Genomic DNA, 23,161 nt, shown 5'->3' on the forward strand with positions numbered 1-23,161 from the left:
GCTATGTCTTTTCACTGCTGCCTCTCATTTTATCTTCATAACCACCAACACACCAGGCAGAAATATGACAGAAAGCTCTGGGGAGGAAAAACAGATCAGAAGCCTTCTCTCCTGGCTCCCTGTCCTCCTGACCTTCTCACTTCTGTTTCCTCTCTAATTATTCTCACCAGTGAAACGGGGGCAGCCCCACCAGGACCCAGGGCAAATGCTGCAGGAGAAATGCTTTCATATATATATTTTTTAGATCGGTAGTTCCAAATCAGGAAGATGAGCATGTCTAAGGGTAGTACATTTTGTAGGTAACCTGGAGGAAAAGCAAAGCGCCAGGTTTCACAGATAAAGGAATATAAGAGCTAGAACTCTACATATACAAGTGTAATTATATTTGAGACCTTCTAGACCTGTATTCAAGACTGATAGTCAAGGCTGGACATGTGTAAGTCGATTTTTCCCCTTAATGTTTAGTACAGATATGTAAACAGATATTTAAAAGAAGATATGTAAAAACAGATATGTAAAAAGAAAATGAACGTCTCTTATTCAGAGAGGAAAAACCGTAAAGATTTTGGTGTACATTCCTGCAATTATATCTGGCTATATGTAATTCATTTTGTTTCAAAAATGGAGTCATATGTAAAACTGTTTTAGAATCTGCTTTTTTTCACTTAATGTCCTTAAATGTGTGCATAGTATTCTAGCACCTGAGTGTATGGTTATTTGTTTAATTCCCTTTTGGATATTTAGATCATCCCTTATCTTTCACTGCTGCTGCTGTAATGTACATACACAGTTTTGCCGCTTAAAGAAAACTTAGAAATTATATGAAAACAGCTCAGAGTAGTCAAGGGAATTGATCAAAATGACTCAGTTGAAAGCCTGGCTAAAGCTTGAAACTGATTACCAGTCTGGGCCTCTTTCTTCCACACCAGTGGTTCTCAACCCCTACCGCAGCTTCTTAAATCACCTGCAGAGATTTTTAAAAATGTCGTGTCTGGGCCTCAGCACAGACATTCTGATTTAATTGATCTGGGGTGGAGCCGGGTATCAGTATTTTCAAAAGCTCCTCCAGGGGTTCGGATGTGCAGCAGGGTTAGGATCACTGCTCTACACCATGGGGCCTCTGGAATCGAGATCACACAGAGAGGTGTCCTGGGATCCTATCAGCACTGCCTCTGCGAGTTAAAGGGGGAACTCAAAGCATCCTACAATTATTCTTGCTTGTGCTAACAGCACTCACGTATGTTACTCTGGTGACTGCTTTGTCAATTTTCATGGGGTATTTCATCTTGAAAGTTGAAAGAGAAATGCTTATTCAACTGTAACCATCAGGTCTGAGAGCTCCGAATGTTTGCTGTAAAGCTGGTACAGGGGAAGGCCCGGGACCATTGAGGAGCTACAGCTTGAGGGAAATCTGTGTCTTGGGCTTTTCACCACCTGTACTCACAGCTACACAGCCCTTTAGCCCTGAGCCCCCACCTGCTTGGTGGCAGCCAGCCTCCCCAGGCATCTCCAAGAACTCTGGGGCTATATTTCTGCAAAATACTGGTCGGTGTCTAAACAGTCCCTTAGCTACTCACTGCCACAGTAGATTGGCCTGAGACACAGAGGTGCCAATCAGACTAGAACTTGGCCATCCCTGTCATTCCCCTTTCCTGGCTACAGTGGAGCTGGAAACTGCACCCTGAGGCTGGGAATGCGCAGCTTACTGACCACTCCTCCAGGTCAGAGACCGAGAGTTAGAAAAAGACTGCTGTATCTTCCATTTATTTGGAGAAGTATCTGAAAGCAAAGTTAATTGGATTGCAAAGCTCTAGCATTGAGTGATTTTGTTTTCAGTTCATACCCACAGGTTCCATCCCGGGGCCTGGGTTGGGAAGAGTTTAAGGGCTTCACTATACCCAGAACACCACTGTCTTAGAGATTATAGCAAAGTGCTGATTCCTTCCTCCTTGTGGTGGATTTGCTCCTGGAAACTCCCTGTTGTCCCTCCTTGATCTGGAGTCCTCAGTTCTGCATTACAACATGCACTGGGGGTAAATGAGGGAGTAGGAATGAAGGAGATGCTTGTCCATTTGTAAGAGACAGAAGAATCTGCAAGGTGTCTGCTCTGGTTATATAGAAATTCCTTAAAGACAAATACCAGAAGATGGGGAGAGTGGTACCTGTGGGGCAGGGGACAGGGCTGTAGACTGGAAAGCAGGAGATCTGGCTTCTCATTAACTCTGTCCCTCCCAGGCTGTGTGGCCAAAGCCAAGATACGTCACCTCTCAGAGCTTTAGTGTTCTCAGATATGAAATAGGGGAAATAATTCCCAGCTCATAGAGGTGGAGAAAGGATTCAGTGACACGGTATTTGTGGAAGTGCTTTGCACCCTGTAAAGTGCTAATTATCTATAGTGATAGTGAGTTCTGTATATTCAGTGAGGGGTAAGCCTACCTCTCAGGGGCCTCTAAGGCTCCAAGAAGTCAAGGAATTGTATACAGCACCCACATAGCTCTAAAGTTACAGGCCCAAGGAACTCCTGCAAGGGTAGGGAACATGAGGGTCTTCACAAGACCACCTGGGAAGGAATATGGGCCTCAGTAGCTAGTGTTCCAATTGTTTGAGGTAGGGAGGGAGAGAAAGGCAGGGGGAAGGGCAAGAGAAGAATGGATGATCCACTGGGCTACAGTGAATTTTGAGTCTGGACTAGGGACACGTTGAGTACTGGAAAGGAATTTCTCGCCTTAGTTTTAATTCCAGAGATGTTTAACATATTCATAAAGCTCATTAAATATGTTTGGCCTTAATTAACTAACACTTCAAGGGCAGAATACATTTCTCCTCTTTTTCTATATTTGGTAGGTGTTTGTTTCTTTTTTTAAAATGAGGTGACAGGGCCCGGCTGGTGTGGCTCAGCGGTTGAGCATCGACCTATGATCCAGGAGATATTGGTTCGAATCCTGATCAGGGCACATGCCCAGGTTGCAGACTCGATCCCTGGTGGTGGGGGGCAGGATGCAGCCGATCAATGACTCTCTCATCTTTGGTGTTTGTCTCTCTCTCTCTCCCCCTCTCTCTTCCTCTCTCTGAAATCAATAAAGACATCTTTTAAAAAATAAAAAAAATTTTAAAAAATGAGGTGACAGGGAATGACAAATTTTAACACTCTACTATATGCCGTTCTGAAAGCAACAAAGAAATTAAGAAGACAACACAGGTCAAAATTACTAATACAAACAGCACTGCTGAGCCATCCTGGCATTTTTCTCACTGTTCACATCTAACAGTTGGCAGGCGTTCAGTGCCAGCAAGCAGGTGATGATTAACAGGTAGACCCTAGTGGCTGAGGTCCACTTTTGGTTGGCAAATATTTTCTGTCGGCCAACATTTAAAAATTGTGATATTTCACACACAAACATGAATTCATGGATTCCTTTAAGGAAAGAAAAAGCAAAAAGATGGCACGTTTGGCCCACATTTCCATCTGGGAATCAGCAAGCCATGCAACCTGGGCGGCAGCTGCCTGCTTCGTATCTGCAGACCTGTGCTCTCCAGCTCACACGACCCGCCTGAGCCTCTTCACTTTCCCACCTCTCCCCCCTGGGCCCCAGTGGACCTGAGTTTGGAGACCCTGAATTCCACACTGCCTCCAACCCCAACCTGCGGCTGTACATTCCCCTTCGTTTCTCCTTCAACCTCATTCCTTTATCTTTGCGCAGTACCTGCTGCTGAATCAACATAGTTCCCAAAGAACAGATTAGTTCCTCCTTCCCCAGTTTCGTTCTTCCTTTCCAGCTGAACATGCTCCTTTCCTGCCCCTTCCCCTACACCCCACAGAACTGCCCCCTCAGAAGCTGGGGAATGCTTTGAGAACATTGCAGTATGAGCACGACTGTCCCAGAATGAACTGGGATGATGTTTCTTTTGCAAAGATTACACCTAAGTAGATATCTGAACTCATTTCACATTTTCACATCAGATCTGCACTGGTGCCTGTATAATACCTAACACTGAAATTTAGAGAATAACTTAAAGGCACACTCAGTCTGAACAGACTTGGTAGCTTAAAATATATTTCATCCTCAGAAATATTTTGGTGCAGGTGGGGAGGTGTGGTTTATTCTTTAATTCTAAGACAAACAGGCCTTTCCACAGTGATGGAATGATACTGAACGATGAAAAATCAGACATTACCTGTTTCCTGAAACAGAGAGGAGAAAAACCCCTTTAGTAATTCCTCAGCTCAGTGAGTAGATAGCAAGAACGAAACTAACCACTGGAAGTCAAATTGGACTGCTTCAAACTTAGTCCCGCTAAGGGAATGAGTCTAAAACTCCAAGCCTGAAGCTCTAACAAGCCATACTTTTGGCCAAAAACTGAAAATCCCATGAGGGGGGCAATTTGGATGTTTCCTGTTATGATTTTAAACTCCATTTGTTGAGGAACAGGAGCTCTTATGGATTTATTGACAAGGGATTGGGTATATGAAGAAATGGTGCTTTGCGACTGGTCTGGGAATCTCTTCCCAGTCTCACCTCCTCGGAGGCTTTCTGGTCACCCAGCCTCGATGTAACTTTCTTGAGTGTTCCCACCACCCCAGTGGGAAGCTGCCTCTCCTCTGAGCCCCTCCAGCACTGAGTACCACTCCTCACCCCAACTTCCATTTTGCTTTTCACCCCTGTACCCATTGATGTCCTGGAGTGGGCCTGGGTGGCCAGTGTCACTGGTGATGACGGTGTGTCCCTCGCTCCTCCTCACATGCCCTCCGCTGGGAAGGAGCAGGTCGGCTGTTGAAACCCAGACCTGGGTCCAAGTCTGATCCAATGTGGTCATTTCCAATACTTGCTCGGACAAACTAGCAAGAAGAAGACACCCAAGGATGGAGCAATTTGAGTAGACATCGTGTGGAGGAAGAAAGTCTGAAAAATTGGGGGCCCAGAGAGAAGTGCTGAGGCCTCAAGAATGCAGAGCCAAGATTGACTCTCATTTACTGGCAGCTCCAGTAAGGCCATAACTGGGTTATTTTCCCCTTCTTTCCTGTTCTTCTTCTCTTACAAGCTGAGGAAACCTTAAAACCCTCAAATCAGCTGTTGGCTGGCTAAAGAGGTCCTTGTCCTGAAGTGGGTCCAGGGGAGGAGAGAGACCCTGAGTGGAAACAACAGTCTGTGGCAGTGGGAGGGAGGCAAGCATGTCTGCCCATCCTGGGGCCACTCTGAGAAAGAAAGGGGTCTTTGGGAAAACAGCTCAGCATAGTACCAAGAATAAAAACTCTGGCACCAGAGAGACCAGTGTCCAAATCCCAGCCCCATCAATTGTCTTGACTAAATACCTCAACTCCCTGAACCTCAATATACTACAAAATGGAGATTTAAAAAATGTCTAGCATGCTGGTGCTCTGGAAAGCTTCCAGGTGTCTCATCTAGAATCAGGCAATAACCCTGGACCCTCATTTGCTTTAGACAGGATCACTATCTTGCAACCATAAGGGAAAAATCAAAATCATCACTAGAACAACAGTGCTGACATGCTCCAGCACCCACAAGAGTCCCAGCTCCTACACCTACCAACATAGTTGGCTCTGTGATTAAGCCACTGTGGGCTAGTCTCTGTTACTTGCAGGTAAATGCATTTCTTAATAAACACATCAAACTTTGAAAGCACTGTCCCACTGGATTCTATGCAAATATTATTTCGGATGAACTCATTTAATCGTGCAGTAATATGTTCAAAGGGTACAGCACATAAGTTGCTTCTCCACACATATGAACTCCTATTTCTGTCTCCTCTTCGTTCAGGACAGACAGATAGTGTCCCCTAAGGTTCACTCATTGTAGGAGGCCCAGGGCCACACAAGTAAAAGAGAAAGGACATTGCCACTTGGTCTTCAAAGCCAGGTCTAAGTGGCAGCATGCCCTTTATGAATTTTCTTTCCTGGCTACACCCACTCAAGCAGAGCTGACTGCCACCTCCTTTATGCCTCCACAATATCTTCTACAAATCTCTATAATAACACTGACCACACTGTTTTGCAATGATTTATTTATATGTCTGTACCTACACAGATTCTCGGTGATATGCTCCTCCAGGGCAGGGGCCATGTTTTATTTATCTTTATACTTTCAGAGCCTAGCGCAGTATCTGGCCCGCAGTAGGTGTTCAATGTTAAATGAATACATGGAGGAACAAACAAACTAACAAGGAAATGGGCAGGAAAGAGAGGTAGGTGCTGAGGGACCTCCTTGCGCTCCCTTCTCTCCATTCCAGCACCTTTTCCTCACTTCTCCCACCAAGCACCCTATCCTGACATTCTCCCCAGTCTTGCTAAGGATGTGTCAGGAAGCATCGCTTTGGCTTCCAGACTGAAGCATTTTTGTTCTCACTAGAGAACATTTTTATTATGGAGAGAAATGTATGTAAATCAGATCATAAAACCTGTAGCCAGGAAAGCCCCATAACATAGCCCCGGACAACTCTATGTTTATGGAAATGGGTGTGAGGTTTCTTTAATTGGCTACATCTTTGCCTTTTGCCTTCTGTCTTTTCTACTTGTCTGGAACATGGACACAATGTCTGGAGCTGAAGCAGTAATCTTGGAACCTTGAGGAAAAGGCCTAGAGGGCTACAGAAATCTCAGTCCTGATATCCTTGAGTCCTGAACCAATACTTGCTATCCCTACCGCTGGGTTTTTAATTATGTGAGAAAAAGGAATCCTATGTGTTTCATTAAGTCACTGAAATCTTTCCTGTGTCACTTTCAGATGAAGATAATTCCAAGTTGATAATCCAGTCTTATTTCTTCTCCGACATGCCGGGGTCGGTTCACCTGAGGACTTTTACACTTGCTAGTCCCTCTGCCTGAAATGCTCCCCTCTCAGATCGTCACATGACTGATCCCTTCTCAAAGTCAGCCATCAAGTTAGAATGTCACTTTCTCAGAGGAGCCTCTCTGAAAATAACTTCCCACACCGCATCCATCATTCCTTAATAATATCATCCTATTTTATTATCTTCACTGCACTTATCACTATTTAAAACATTCTCTCTCTTGCTTGTTTCTTTTTGTCTGAGCCCATGTGAGCACTATAACAAAATATCATGAACTGGGTGGCTTATAAATAACAGAAACATATTGCTCGCAGTCTAGAGTCTGGGAAATATAAGACAAGCACCAGCGTGGTTGTGTTTGGTGAGGACCTTCTTTGGGGCTCATAGCCAGTGCCCTCTCGCTGCATCCTCACATGGTGGAAGGGGCTGGGGAGCTCTCAGGGGCCTCTTTTATAAGGGCATGGATCCCATTCACAAGGGCTCCACCCTCAGGGTTTAAGCACTTCCCAAAGGCCCCACCTCCCAATACCATCACATTGGGCATTAGGATTTCTACATGTGAATTTGGTGGGGACACAAATATTCAGACTATAGCAATTTTCCATCATCCTACCATCAGTGCAAGAATCTTGCCTCTTTTTAGAACTGTTGTATCTCCAGCACCTAAAAGAGCATGAGGCATAGGGCGAATGCTCTGAATAGGTTCCCAGAGAAGGAGACAACTTCCAGAGTTGGAGATGAATATTTTCCCCATAGGAAATACTGTCATAGATGTCAGTGGAATAGGTTTATAACTTATGGAATTATGGGTTAGAGAGTCCCACTCAATCTCAGGTAGATTTTTAAAATTGATTTCTTGAGTGCCACTCCTTATATCCTTGCAGGCCCTATCCCATTTCACATCCTGCCTTGTGAAAATTATATCTGAGCTCTTTCAAAGTCACCTTGCCTAACTTCCTGCCCTCCCAAGTGGTGTCCTGAACCACTTCTCTTTTCCATGAGTCCATTTAAAAGCAGTACAATCTCATTTCCTTTGAGAGCCCTGCCCCTTTCTGGTTTTCCCTGTGAGGATCATGGTGGGCTGTGATGAGACAGCAAGTAAGGCCTTGACATTGGGAGAGTAAATTCCTTCTTTTAGTAGCTAAAGAGTATGCCTTTACACAGAGAAACCATAAATGCAGACTAATAGGATAGGACCATCCTGTTAAACACACTTAAGAAATAAAAAGCAGTTTGAGTAGGTAAAGAATTTACAAGTTCTATGGTCAAAGATAAGCCCAGGCACACAGGTCGGGGGCTGTAACGGACTGTGTTAGTTGTTTCTCAGTCTCCATTCTCTCCTTTTTCCTAGTAGCCAAGTCCTCCTTTTATTCAGGGTGACAAGGACAAATGATGCGTTTCCCAGTCTCCCCGAGGTTAGGTGTGCCCCGCGTTGGAAGAGGTTTTGTTTGGGGCCGCATCAGGCGGCTGACCCGGCTGGGCCGTGGGCCCTTTCGCCTCTCATTTCCTCCTGGTCTGGAACTTGGACTGATGGGCTAGGGCTCCTGTCGTATCTTGTGTCCTAGAGCAAGGCTGACGGAAGCCAGAAACTAAGAATGGGTGACAGAATGATGATTTCATGGGGCCACGAGACGACTTCTGAATTGCCCGTTCCAGGGCTGCTGTTCCGTGAGAGGGCAAACCCTGGTGCCTTGAAGCAGCCACTCCTCTGCATTTTCAGTTAAATGGAGCCAAATATAATCCATTTTGATAAAGATGCTCACTTGGGGAGCTTTAAAAAAATACCGCGGTACCCAGGCTGCATCCCAGATTATTTCAGTCAGAAACTCTAGGGATGGAGTTCAAGCATCGGCAATATTTAAAGCTTCCCAAGTGACTCCAACGTGCGGCTCAGGCTGAGAATCGCTGCTTCAGGCCAACAGGCGTCTTATTGAGCATGTTCAGGAATCTCCTGGGGGATGGGGCGCTGCTTGTTAAAAATTTGGATTTCCAGGCCTCACTCCTCAGGGATTTTGCTTCTTTAGGTCTGAGGGCACCCCAGGTGATTCTGAGACAAGCAATCCAGGGATCACATCGGAAGAAACACCGCTTTAGACAACGGGGAATCTTTGGAAATTTTAAAGCAAAGTGATGAGATCGGAGAAGACTCTTAGGATTAGTCTGGATCTAGGGAATCAATTGAAAAGAAGAGGGGAAACACTGACAGTAAAGAGACCAACTGGGAGGCAGTACAATAGTTGATGGCTTAGGGGACAGAATTCTGAACTAAGACGAAGAAAGTGGCCAGAGAAATGAGAATAAAAGGAGACAATATACACTGACAAAGGACAAAACACGACAGGACTTAGTAACTGATGGGGTCGGGGTTGGGGGCTTCAAGATGTTTGTTCTTAGTGACCGAGGAACACACTAGGGGTTTGACTTCTGGTTAGTGTGTGTTTTCCTCCTTTGCTCCAACTCAGTTAAATTGGTGTAGATTACTAGTTTACTATATATCTACAACTGCAAATGTTAACTTGATTTTTGCTAAACTGATAGTGTTGAGTGTTTCCCATTAGATGGAAAGCCTTTATTTGCTGAATCAGCTTTTCTATTTAAAGGCTCAGACACTTTATCCTAACAAAAGTCTATTTCACAAATTTTAGTATTTGTATAGAAATATATATATTTAGACAAGCAAAGAAATGGTTTTTTGTTTGTTTGTTTGTTTGTTTTGTCATGTCTTGAAGAGCAGAAGAAATAAATGGACTAGCAGTACAGTTACCACACTGGAGCTATGATTTATGCAGATATATTTTTGGGATGAGGCACAACTAAACGGTTAAGGGCTAAAAGTTTAAAGGATGGCTTTAAAAGGTGATCTCAATGGAAAATGGTTATTTAACAATTCAATATAAAGCCACCAGGCAGACAGAGGTTAGGCTGATATTTTATCAGATAACCCCAATTACTTTAGGACTAATTCCAAAATACACATTTTCCCCTGATTCATTGTCATAATGAGTGCCTATGCCTCAGAAATCCATCTTAGGTATGCTCTTCAAGCCCTCTGTGGTTTAAAAATGAACACAGTGGCATTACAGTTATAAACCAGAAAACAAACTGTCAAATAATAGAAGTGTCCTAAAATGTAAGCTAATCTAATTTCTATCTAATTTCTTACTAAAGTCTATGTGAAGACAGTTTCTTTTAAGAGTAGGTTTCAAAATACTAAATCACCTTAATGAACAAACAAGACACACATGTCCTCACCGAGCTTACCACTCAGGTGCCAACATGAATGAGCACAGCCTTGCCCTCCTGTACTTCACAGTAGAATAATAAAGTGACAAATTTTCCTAAAGTTTGGTTTAGAGCCTAATTTTCTCTCTAATTGGGAAATCTATTAAGAAGGCTCTAGCAAGGTGAAAGTCATTAGATCATTCAAACATAACAAGGCTGAACTTCAATGAGCAAGGGGAGAGCACTCGTCCGGATTCCATATCACATTTAGTTTTGTTACTAAATAATGGCACCTTTCTTCAACCTGCTGTGAGTCAGTACTTTGTCACTTGCTCCAGAGTATGCTTATGGTCCTTAAGCAGCCGTATGAGCACTGCCAGGTGACCACGACCTGCTCAGTTCTCCCACGCACACTGGAGAAGGTGAATGCCCTCTACGTGGACTGTAAGATAAGTCTCCTACTTCCCCCAGTATTCTCTTCTGTGGCAGGATATTTGTTTCACCTTCAGATGCTAGTAAGTACATTGGGGAGAGCAAAATGCCAACCACAGTTGGGATTTAGTACCTTTGTGAACACATCCACTCCATACAGAAAGCGTTCCATTCCAGGGTCATGGCCCCCACCCCTATTATGCCCGACAGTCTTGCAAATGATGAAACATTGGGCACAGGGATGTTTTCATGCAAAAGCCTTGAGAGAGAATGTAGGTCTGGGTAGAACTCCACCCCCATTGGGCAAAACAAGCCCAAGTGTACCTTAGATGGCTCAGGGCAATTTACAATGGGTTGAATGATGGCTGCCTTCCCTGCCCTGAATTCATATGTTGAAGCCTTAACCCCCAGTACCTCAGACTGTGACCTTATTTGGAAATAGGTCATTGCAGGTGTAATGAGCTAAGTTAGCATGGGGTCCTACTCCAGTAGGGTGGCCTGCTAATTCTATATATAACTGGTGTCCATATAAAAAGAGAACATTTGGACACAGATACACACACACAGGGAGAGGGACACATGAAGATGAGGGCAGAGGTGCTTCAACAAGCCACCGATTGCCAGCAAATCACCAAAAGCTAGAGGAGAGGAACAAATTCTTCCTCCCAGCCCTCAGAAGGAGCCACCCCTGCCTACACCTTGATCTTGGACATCTACCCTCTGGGCCTGAGGGACAAGACATTTCTGTTGTGTATGCCACCCAGTGTGTGACGCCTTGTTACTGTAGCCCTAGCAAACTAATACAGAATTGTCCTCCCAGCATTATAGCTGATGGGTAGCAAATCCTGTTGGTGCAGATATAACTCCCCTTTCACTGTTTGACCAGTGAGAATTAAACATTTGAAAACAAAAACACCTGTAATAGGAAGGGAGACTACAGGACAGAGTGGGTGGCTTGGCATGCCTGCCAGCCAGGCCTCTATTACTAACACCTGAGGCCTCCTCCAGCATGTGGAGCAAAGAGAGCTGAGCGAGCCACCTCCAGGGGCACCGAGCACTTCTCCGTACTCCACCAGCCCACGTAGCTACCGCTGTCTCAGCCCAGATGTTCAAAAGGGGCAGTGCTGACTGGGCTGCAGGCTCTACTCTCCTTCTCCCACCTCTCAACTTCCCAGGAAACAGAACAGGGAACCGACGAGAACCAGCTAGAAGTGGGCCTGGAAGAAATAGAGCAGAGAGGCCAAATAGGAATCAAATAAAACTAACGCAGACCTCCGCCAAGAAATAATAAAATAGAAGAAAGAACACGAGGAGAGATGTTGGGAGAAAATAGAAGAACATAAGCATGACTGGTCAGGAAAATAATTGCTGGAGGGAAAAGCCTGCAATCTGTGGGTCTGGGTCTCTAGGACATTCATTATATTGTTCCAGAAAGCCATCAGGAAATTAAGATTCTTCTTGTGATCATACTGTGTTCACAGCGTGACAAACTATTTCTGGAATTCAGTCTTCAAACTTCCTCCACAGTGCTTGTGTTTTCATAGCTCTGTTCTGTAAACAAATGTGATTCTACATGAATTAACTTAGGACACTGGGACAATGCAGCCACAGGACTCACAGTCATTCAAGTTCAACCCTCTCATTGAGATGTACAGAGCTTAACAGACTTGTCCAGTGTCACGCAGCCTACACCACAACAGATTTTATAAATGTCATATTATTTATGAAGCATCCAGGCCGACTTATACAAATGAAACACTTCTAAACCTAACTACCTTTGAACGCTTGCATCTCTGTATTGTTTTTAAGGTTTTAAGGAAGAGGCCCTTTACTATCTGGGAAGTGTCCACCTGGAAAATTCATCAGAAGCTAGTGTAAGAAACTAAGGTAAGCAAAAACTTATTCCAGCCAAAATATTTATTTGAAAAATATGTGATGGATAAATATATTTTTATATAAATGTATCTTCACCACTATAATTTATGAATAATTATAAATCTTATTCTTAATTATACTAAGACTCAATAATGGCACCTACTGTCTTTTAAGTGCTTGATGGGATGTTAATACTCACAATACCACATGCATTGGTCCCATTACTTATTAACCCTGTTTTGCTAATCAGGAAATTGAGGCAAGGAGAAACAATATCTGTGTCCATGATCAAACTATTTACAAATGGAACAGATGAAATTTGAATACTGGCAGTTTAGCTCCGAAGTCTATGTACTTAACCACTGTACAAGACTACCAATTACCACCCTGTGGAGCAACTTGTATATTAGTACATATGTATCCCTAATGAGTGGTATAGCCAGGATTTCATCCAGGTCTAATCTGGTTTAGGATCAATGCTCTTTCCCATCACACAACATACTGCCTCTCACATGATGATAATTGAACTCCACTTTCACTGTCATCAGCAGACACAAGCAGAAGGCAGTGAAGAAAGTCCAGTGCAGTAGACATCACAGAAGCAGTACAGGAAAAGGAATCCTACCCACCAGCCCACCAGCCCACCAGCCTTAGCACAATCTCTCGGGTTTGCTGGAGGATGCTAGTTCTTCTAGGTCACTCCTAGCTTGTGTGCTGTGCTCCTCTCTCTTCGTTTTCAGGATGTGGTGTGGTTGATGGAACAGACACTGGAGCAGGGAGTGAGAGCCTCGGACTGGCAGAGTGCCATGGACAATCTGGGCACCGCATACCTGGCTCCCTTATCCCTCTCAACCACATGAGTGAGCATGACACCTAGTTCACAGGTGAGCGAGCTGAGATTCAGAGAATTAAATATGATTCCATCAAGGTCAAAAAAGTCATTATTGTGCCCAGGTCTGCCTCACTGCAAAATCCTCATGTATACTTGGCCACATCACCTCTAAAGTCACTTCAATCCTCTGAATCTCAGACTCCTCGAGTATAAAACATGGTGGTGTGCTAAATTAGTTCTCTCTGTGCCATGGAGCCCTAGAGATTCTTCGAAGGTGTCTCAGAAGTCATTTGGGGGAGGAAGTCCAAGGAGACAGGACCAAGACAGCCACCTACACACACACACACACACACACACACACACACACACACACACACACTGCAGTGCAACACCACTTCGGCCTTATAATTCTGGCTTTCCACATTTAGATCGAAGGGGGGATTCTGCTGCTAAAAGAAGTGTGGGGACCACTCTACCACATGATTGTTAAGGCCCCTCTCAGCTTTAATACCTAGGAGAGGAGTCGCGTGGCCAAGGTACAATAACCGAGGTAAATAGAGCAGTGAGAGGAGACTTCTGGTTCACTCGGCTGGCTCAGTCCAGGAAACATCAGATGCCTTTGAAAGAAAAGACCATACCCATCCAGACTTCTGCTGATCTAGACACAGTTTGAGAAAGTGTTTCCATTGTGTGTGTGAAGATGGCCCTTCATACCCTCGGCCAGTTAATGAGAAACACTGTCTGAGTTTTCTTCTTCTGTGGTCACCGGTCCTTGAGGCTTTCAACTGGTCAGGAATGAAAGGGATGGAGCATTTGTGGGCTTTTTTAGTTCGGATACATTGTTTTTTCTCTTTCTGTTTATCTTGCCCTCCTTCGGCCCTGTCTCTCTCCTCTGGCCCCAAGCCAGGTGGTAGACAGGAAAGGAGTGGTCCTTGCTGGAAAGGAATGAGCGATGCACTGGGCCCTCTCCCTCACCTCTAGTGCCACACACAGCAGATGCTGGCACTTAGCTAGGGAGGCTGGCCTCCCGCTGAATACATGGAAAGCCAAGTTTTCTTTTCCCCCATCCCTTATAGCTCATATCCCTTTCACTAAAGCGACATATGTAGCAAAGAATGAAGCTTAGGAAAGGCAAATGTTAATTACGGTGATGGTGATCACGCTCTTAAAAAACACATAATACTTTACATACCTTAAAAGTCATGCATTTTTGTGCTAAATTAGTTCTCTCTGTCAAGTTAGTGATTTTGAGTGTGCAAGTTAGTGATTTTTAGTAAATATACAGTTGCATAACCATCGCCATTATTCAGTTTCGGAGCATTTTCATTCTCATCTGCAGTCACTCCCTTTTCCCACTCCCAGCCCTAGGCAACCACTAATCTACTCAGTTTCTTACAGACTTGCTTTCCCTGAGCATCTCATATAAATGGAATGGTATAATATGTGGTATTTTGTGACTGGCTTTGTTCATACTTTTTTCTGAGGTTCATCCATATGTTAGCATGTCTCAGTACTTCGTTGCTTTTTACGTAACGCTTTTTTGAATGGCAGCATTATATAGAGGAAAGATCGTGGATTTCAGAAACACACAAATGGAGGGCTGGAGCAAAGCTGCGCCACTTCTGAGGTCTGTGGCTTTCGGCAAGTGCCTTTACCTCTCTGAGACCCATTTGTAGGCTTAAGATAGTAATCCTTCCTTCAGAGGAATATTCCATGGATTAGCTGGGTTGTGCTGGCAAATAATGGGCTCTCAAAAAATCCAGACTTTCTCTCCACACATTACCTAGAAACCTTTGCTTTTACTTAACCATCCTGCTTCAAACTTTAAAATGAACACTACAGCCTCCCGACCAGCCTTCGCGTCAAGTTTGAAACGAGAGCCCACATAACTAGCAGCACCAGGAACGGAATTCCGCTCAGGGAATTACATTTTTCATTAACGGAGCCCAGAGGGTGAGCAGTTAAAGGGATTTCCTTCAATTATATTGCTGTCATTTTTTAGAAAGAAGGTTAAACTGTATTTAATTATTATTTTAAGGAGGAAAACATTTCAAATTCCACCCTAGGATATTTTATAGAGTTGGCCTTACCTTTGCAAGGCTCTAAGAACGATGTATTTTCCCACCAATTCCTATAAAACTGCCCCTGATAACACCAACCCGCAGAGCATGTAAGCAAAAAGCAAAGGGCTACGCAGCCACCCCCTCCTGTAAATAAAATCCACCTCAAGTCCTCAAAACCCCTCAACTTCTAGCCATCGGTTTCAGGATCTTCCTTTCCTAAACCCTTAGGGGAACCTGAATTTCAGGTGTGTAGCAAAATAAACTAAACTGAACGCCCTATTCATTTCGCCAGCCCGCCTTCTCTGATGAGAGCGTGTCATCGATTTGAGTTCCAGCTTAAAGGGATCCTGACATAACCTCATCTTACGCTCTTGGACAAAAAGTTTACAAAGAAGCTACTCCTTAGCCCTGAGCATAAAACGATCTGTCCTAAACCTGTTTTCCCTTCTGAATCATTGTTTCTCTAGCATTTTTCAATCCCCCACTATTCCCCTTTGTGTTTCTGATTGTTTTCCTCCACTCTTATCTGGTATGTATCACAGCTGCATTTCTTCCCCCACCCGAAACACTTAATTTCCTTCCACCTTCTTGAGTCACTCCCAGATTCACTTCCAGCTAAGTACAGAATTACAGTTAAAACAGAAAGGGCTAAGGCTTTTCAATATTTCTACTGAGTAAAGTAGGGTTGTAACATTTTATTTCTCTCTCACTTCAAGGAGATTAGTAGAGTGTATCTATTTTCATGGTAGAAAATGCTTGTTTTCAAATGTAAACTAGTAATTAAGAGAGGCAACATATGGCTTTCTAATCTTTATATCCCAGTAATATCCACTACGCATAATACTGGCATTAAAGATGGCAAAGAATGGTCCTTTCAAGTAGGTAAATTAGATATAATTCCTTCAAGTGATCATTCTGCAACATTATCAAGTGAGTCTAACTTGCACGTGCATTCTGATAAAGCCATATCCACACAGGTAAACAGATAAAGGCTATATCCAGGCTGAACCAAACACTTCCTGTATTTGTATAAAAGTTTCCGTGTTTCCTTTCTATATGTACTTATGTGAAAATAGGAACTGTTAACAAAATCCATGACTAATTGTTCCCCCCATATTGAGAGATCAGGAAGAAGCGGATAGAGTCCCAAGGGAGTTTTTACTCACTGTATTATCACCTAAAATAAGCTTGGAAATCCATAAATGTGCTAAAAAATACATAAAAATAACTGGGGGGCATGAACAGGTTAGGTTTAGTTAGATTTGTGAATTATCCCAATCTTTAAAAAGTTTTCTTATATTAAAACTTCCCTTTCAGATGTAATGTACAGTATGACATTCATAATCACTAACATTGTATTGCGAATTTGAAAGTTGTTAAGAGAGTAAAAGTTTTCGTCGTGAGCCCTGCTGGCCTTGCTCATGATCCCGGAGATTCAGGAGATTGCAGTTTGATTCCCAGTCAGGGTGCATACCCCTGTTGTGGGCTTAATCCCCAGTGGGGGTTGTGTAGAAGGCAACCAATCAATGACTCTCTCATCCTTGATGTTTCTATCTCTCTCTCTCCCTCTCCCTTCCTCTCGCTGAAATCCATAAAGATATATTAAAAAAAAAAAAAAAAGTTCTCATCATGAGAAAAAAAATAATCTGTATGGTGACAGATGTTAGTTAACTAGACTTATTGTGATCATTTCACAGTGTATACAAATATTAAATCATTATGTTATATAGCTGAAACTAATATAATGCTATATGTCAATTACATCCCCCCCAAAGGCACAAAAATATTACAAAACAGCAACAAAAACCTTCCCTTTTGTATACTAGAGCGAAGAGAGTAAATTAGATCCAAGATTTTATTGTAGGGATTTTGTTTTAAATGCTATCATAGGAATTTATGTCATGGTATAAATAGTTCAGTAAATCTGGGATTTACCAAAGACTTTCTCTCTACTGCACAGGCCTTTTGTGCAGATGTTTAGCCGCAGATGACAAAATACTCTTGAGGCGTGATGATTACACTACCTTCCAGTATGATTTGGCCTATTGTTTGTTTAGAGTATCCTGATCTCAGGGTGATTGGTCAAAACCCCACATTTGCAGAGTTCACCTGTGAGGCCTTGGGCACCATAAAGATGTCAATATGCATGTACCCTGCATATGAATTACCAAATAATGCCAAGAGTCTCCTACCCTGAGATGGCAGCGAGTTTTTGGTGTGCCTGCCGGGCCATTTCACAGCCTTTGGTTCTGGTCTTGTGCATTTCCGCCCGGAGCGAGGGGCAGCTGACCGAGACGTCCCCAATAGAAATGACCAACTCTCGGTACAGGGCCACTTGCGTGTTGAACTCTTGGACAAGCTGGAAAAGAAGTGAGTTTCGTTCAGGAAACACTTATCAGACAATTCCCTATTTTTGGTGTACATAAACAGGCTTCCACTGGCACTTGAGTCTCCCACCCCCCACCCCCCCCCATCTCCGGCTTAAAAATCTATAAATTATTTCAGGATCAAGACACAAAGATGGTAAATTCTCTTTGTCCTAGGCAAGTGTTTCTTTTCGCCCGTAAGTTTCCAGACCTACGCGCCCCCGCCGGCCAGACTCCGCCTCTGAGGAGCGAGGAGGCAGGTCTGAGGTTACCGTCGCCACTCCCAGGGCGCTGGAGAGGCGCCGCGAGCCCGCCTGTGGAGCGCGCGTCCATCACGGATCTGAAGTTGCGTGGGGTGGGGACAGAGGCCAGAGGGGTGGTAACCCGCAGACCGTTCACGTCCCGTGGGGCCACTGAACCGCTCAGGGGCCGGCCCCTGCTCTGCGCTGGAACCTTCCTCCCCATCTCGGCGCAGCGAGCGCACCGCCCGTGTGCTCCGCTTGGGTTTGTTTGCTACCATCTCCCCACAAAGCAGCACCCCCTCCTGTCCTTTCCCTCCCGGGTGCGCAAGCCAGTTCACGGCGTCGTCCGTATCCACCGTTCTCAGAGGGGCAGAGGCACGACCTCAGGACTCTGGCTGTGGCACTTCTTTGAGGGGCCATTAGCACCGGGGTGTCACCCCTAAATCTAGGGGACTGCAGATTTAAAAATAGTGCCTGTGCACGTGATCGGCATGGAGGAACCGAGGGTGGGGGAGTGGCTGGCACTCAAGCAAAAAACGATTCACAGACACGATTCTCCTACCTCCTCTCCAAAAAAAAAAAAAAAAAAGGCGCAGTCTTCACCTACCATCTTGCAGTCGTCCAGGGCTCGGTGGGTTTTGTGGGCGCTCTCGGAGCCACTGCCCCTGCGTTCCCACTCCCCGCTCTGCAGCTGGGGCTTGCTGATCTGAAAGATCGAGGAGCGGGTGGGCCGGCTGGGGCGCTTCTTGCGCCCATTCGGTGCAGAACTCATGCATACACATCCAGCGAGCCGAAGCCTCTGGTGCAGTGCGCCCCGGCCGGGCGGCCCAGTCGCTGCCCTGCGCGCCGCCGAGCAGCCGGAGGAGGCCGGGCGCGGGCTCACGGGGCTGCGGCCGGCCGCGCGGGTGGGTAACCTTCAGCCTGGAGGAGAGCCGGGGGAGCGCCGGCGGCGCCCTGCAGCATCGCTCCGCCAGGAGCGCGGAGGGGGCTCGCTCAAGTTCTGCTCAGCAGCATCGCCGGCCCCGTCCCGGGATCTGGGCGCTGGCGCAGGCTCGCACCGCCTTCCCCTCGGCATAGACCGCCGGGCTGGGCGAGAAGGAACGCGCCTCCCGGCGGCGCGGAGTTTCCATTCAGAGGGAGCCGCTTTCAAAGCCTGCGCCGCAAGGTGGGGGGTGGGGGCGTCGCTCCAGCTCCGGCGTCTTCCCTCCCTCCCTCCCCCGTCGCCAGGCCTGGAAGGGCTGGCCGTCCCCGGAGCAGGCAGTTGGCTCTAATGGGCCGCCTCGATCCCTCGTCTCCACGGCCCGTCCGTGTGAGGATCCCAAATGAACCGGTGGCGGGACTGGCGGACGCGGGGAATCGGTCCGGCTGACGTGGTGCGCTGTCCTGCGCGTGGATAGGACGGGGCCGCTAATGTGATCCGTCCAGGCAACCTCCTCGCCTCCACAGTTTATGCACTTATCCAATCACATCCCCCGGAACATCAATTGCAATATTACTTCATCTGCTCTATTATTAGAAACGAAAAGTGTCATCGGAGTGGAGCACGTTGTCACATGCTGGGACCGAAAACAGGGATTGCAGATCAACTAGTGCGGGCTCGAGGCCTCGCTCTCGGACGATCAGAGCTCAAGGCGAGGAGGGGGCGAGGCTTTTACTTCCAAAGGGAGATGTAAGGCAGGAGGGAAGCTTTGTCTCCAGGGGTTCTGCTGTGGTGGTGTTTCTGCTGTTTGTCTTTGAGGAGGGGGGTCAGGAAGCCAGTGGGGCAGAAGGCGCTCGGGCCATCAGTCAAACTGGTCTTCATCGCATCCTGTTTTAATTAGTGAAATTTTTGGCTTTGCATTGCAGAGTTTTCAGTCCCCCGGCTCTGAGAGTTTCCCAGGAGAGACCTGGACAAGTAAGAGCCAACAGGCCTCCCTAGCCACTCCGAATGACTTCTCCTTTATGGGACACCAGTGACCCAGGGACCTGCAGGAAAGAGGGCGGGAGTGAGTTCCTGGACCACTAAAGTCCATCCTTACCACTGGCAGCCCCTTTCTTCCGCGGGAAGGGAGGCCAAGTGGGCATTCAGTTCCGATGCCTGGCAAATGCTGACTGCCCTGAATGGTTCATTTGGAGGGGACAGATAAAGAGGTCTGCCACTGGGGAACAAATAAAAGCCTAACGAAGAACTAATCAGAGGTTCCTGGTCAACTTTGTAGTGGGACACGGAGAATACACAGTTAGGGAGAGCCAGGTACAGCCAGGAAGGCTAACACCACAGGGAAGTGTTAGGATCTATGTATTTTTTGCAAGCTACGTAAACATAATGGGGGTGGGGTGGTATAATAAGAACAATGCTTGGTCTTTGTCCCCAGTTCCTGACACAGAGAAAACCCTTGGCATTCCATGAGTAAGTAATAAAGGTGGTAAGCCTCGTGTCACCAGAAAGACCAAGCCTTGACCTGAGGTCTAGAACTTCAGCTCAATCCCCCAACCTCTGGGGAGGGGAGAGGGGCTGGAGATTGATTTAATATGAAAAACCACAGTGAAATCTCCATAAAACCCCTAATTGATGGGGTTTGGGGAGCTTCTGGGTTGAAGACATGGAGTTGCTGGGAGGGCGCCTTGCCCAGAGAAGGCATGGAAATTTTGTGTCCCCTTTCCCATACCTTGACTTATGCGTCTCTTCCATTTGGCTATTCCTGAGTTGTATTCTTTATAATAACAGGTAAAGAAAGCGCTTTCCAAGTTCTGCGAGCTATTCTAGCAAATTATCAAATATGAGGGGGGTATGTGGGAACCCCTGACTTTGTAGCCAAGTCGGATAAAATTGTGGGTAACCTGGGGACTTGATACTTGTGATTAGTCTGTGAAGTGAGGGCAGTCTTGTGGGACTGAGCCCTTAAACCTGTGGATTGGATTGAATCGAACTGGATTGAATTAATTGTAGGACACCTCGTTGGTGTTGGAGAGTTGAACTAGTGCTGAAAAAGATACCATGTGCTTGGTTGGGGAGGAAAAATCCTAACAAGTGGATATCTGATGGCTACTCGGATGTATTTGCACATTACTTCACAAAAAACTGAGAGTCAGTTTCCCCTAACAGAGTGGGGAGGGAGGTATCAGCTCCAGCCCTAGACCTTGGTGCGCTGCTGTCCGCCAGCTGTTCAGATGGCCCAGACAGACGGCCCAGAGACCAGGATGAAGGGCTCTTCAGCTGGCCAGTCTCCCCAGATATAGGAAGACAGAAAAGGTTAACTCTTAGTCGACTCTCTGTTCCTCTTTCCCTTGACCCCAGTTTTCTTTCTGTGTCTCATGTATAGAGAGGGGAGGTTGAGGAACACATTAGGTGAGTTGGTGGGATTTGCTGGGATTTAGTGAGTGGTCGAGATGCTGAGGAGGAAGGTGGGGGGTGCTAAGAGGATTTAAGGAAGGAGAGGTAATAATCATTTGTAAATTATTTAAGTCCTGTGACCTCCCTTTTGTTGCCACTAATTACCCCACTCCCCAAACTTAAAGAAAAGCCTGCTCAGCCGGAGGTGGTACTTTAGAGAGTTAGAGGAAAAGGGGCTGCATTTTTCACGTGTGTGGACCTAGGGTGGGGAAAACAGAACACTGGAGGCCAGGCTCCTGGTTGCCTTTTGCCACCATCCCTTCCCTGCAGGGAAACAGTGACTGTCACCAGATTTGAGCATCTCAAAGCTCCTCAGTAGTAGCTTTCTACTCCAGCTACAACCATCTGGTTTCTGACCCATCCCCCAGCCCCCACTCCTCACCCCTTCTGCCTAGAGACAATTTCAACAAATTAAAAGAAAAAAAATCCCCTCAACACAACTGCGCTGCACGGTTTCTATGCCATATTTCTTGCAGGAGGTGGAGGGAGGGGATAAACGGGTCAAAGTCAGTGCCACATCTGAAGGACTACAGATTTGGAAATCTGCTGGGGATTAAGCAGAAGCTGTCATTTGTAGGTGCCCCTTGGTTCCCAGATATGCAGCCCAAGCCATTTTCTTGAGAAGGGAGGAAAATATCATCCATCCCAGAGCAGCCTCTCCCAGGGACAAATGCTGTAATCAGAATAGCAGCAGGCAAGCTCAGTTCCCTCACCTTCCCCCACATTGGAAGCAGCATGAATTTACATTCCTGGGGCTGCCGGGCTGCCAAATTGAAGGGCAATGCAGTTGGAAATCCCAACAGGGGCTTGTTTTCTGGTTATCCAGACCCAGTTTGGCTACAACACCAATCATGGATCCTCTATAGGTATATGGCTTTAACCTGAGTCACATCCTAGTTTCACTCCAATATAAGATCCACCTGATGTCCATGCTTTCTCTATGGCAATTTTAGAGAATTCGTTTTGATTTGGAATTTTAAGAAAATGAATATTAGTTTAGAGTGAATATGAGCATCTTGGTGGGTTTCTTCAGTTGCTGCTGTAAGAAACCACAGTGGGACCCAGAGATGCATGTCTCAAACTGGACTGGCCTCTCACCAAAGGAGGTACTGGGAGGCAGGTTTCACCTGGGAGTAGTTCAAGGAGGAATAAAACTGAAAAAGGACCTCTCAGCCAGGCGTGGTTCAGTGGTTGGGCATTGACCTATGAACCAGGAGGTCACTGTTTGATTCTCCGTCAGGGCACAGGCCGGGGTTGTGGGCTCGATCCCCAGTAGGGGGCGTGCGGGAGGCAGCCAATCAGTGACTCTCTCATCATTGATGTTTGTGTGTCTCTCTCTCCCTTCCTCTCTCTGAAATCAATAAAAAACATATTAAAAAAAAAATGAAAAAGGACTTTAACCTGTGTGGGTCTGTGACAGAGGCAAAGAGAGAAACATTAAGATGCTGAGTTCTGAGGCGCTGGGGAGATCTGAAGGGGATAATCAAGTTATTTTCTGTTAGTGTCCAAAGGGATTAAGTTATTGTGAAGAATTTAGTGAATAAACTATGTACGAAATGGTTTATTTCCACTAAAAACAAGAGGAAGTACAATATATTGGGAACTCTTATTTATTGATTTTACAAATATTTTTGAGTGTTTTTATGAGGTGCTGTTCCAGGATTTGTTGGTCCTAAAGTTTATATAATTTAGGAGCTCTTCTTTAAGAAAAAGAATCCAAAAAGTTAAAAACAAAATTAGATACATGGCCTTAGAAGGAGCGTATGCAGTGAGGTTCCCAGAAGTTCAGGCTTCGTTGCCTTTGTGGTAAATTGTCACATTTGGTGTCTATTGTATGAACAGGGGCCTCTGGTGTTTTGCCTCCTTTGTTTCTGTTCTCCCTTTCCTGATGCTAGCACTTTAAATTTCCTTTGAGAAATCAGCCTTCTCTCACATTTTGTCACATGGCT

At 45.6% G+C, this 23,161-nt stretch overlaps 1 protein-coding gene across 2 annotated transcripts in view; it reads right to left on the reverse strand.

Annotated features, from left to right (window-relative positions):
• RGS7BP (regulator of G protein signaling 7 binding protein) overlaps positions 1-19,304 on the reverse strand; it is an 85,746-nt gene extending 66,442 nt beyond the window's left edge. Inside the window, exons 1-2 of one of the 2 annotated variants that reach the window (XM_081131480.1) lie at positions 18,447-19,304; positions 17,424-17,590 (exon numbers count right to left, since the gene is read on the reverse strand). In XM_081131480.1, coding sequence (XP_080987606.1) covers positions 17,424-17,590; positions 18,447-18,611 — 332 coding nt within the window. In that variant the 5' untranslated portion in view covers positions 18,612-19,304. The remainder of the gene's footprint in view (positions 1-17,423; positions 17,591-18,446) is intronic. The other variant, XM_081131481.1, reaches the window with a different exon arrangement.
• Positions 19,305-23,161: the final 3,857 nt, after the last annotated feature.

The sequence above is a fragment of the Miniopterus schreibersii genome (assembly GCF_964146895.1).
Source record: "Miniopterus schreibersii genome assembly, chromosome: 3".
Classification (NCBI taxonomy): domain Eukaryota; kingdom Metazoa; phylum Chordata; class Mammalia; order Chiroptera; family Miniopteridae; genus Miniopterus; species Miniopterus schreibersii.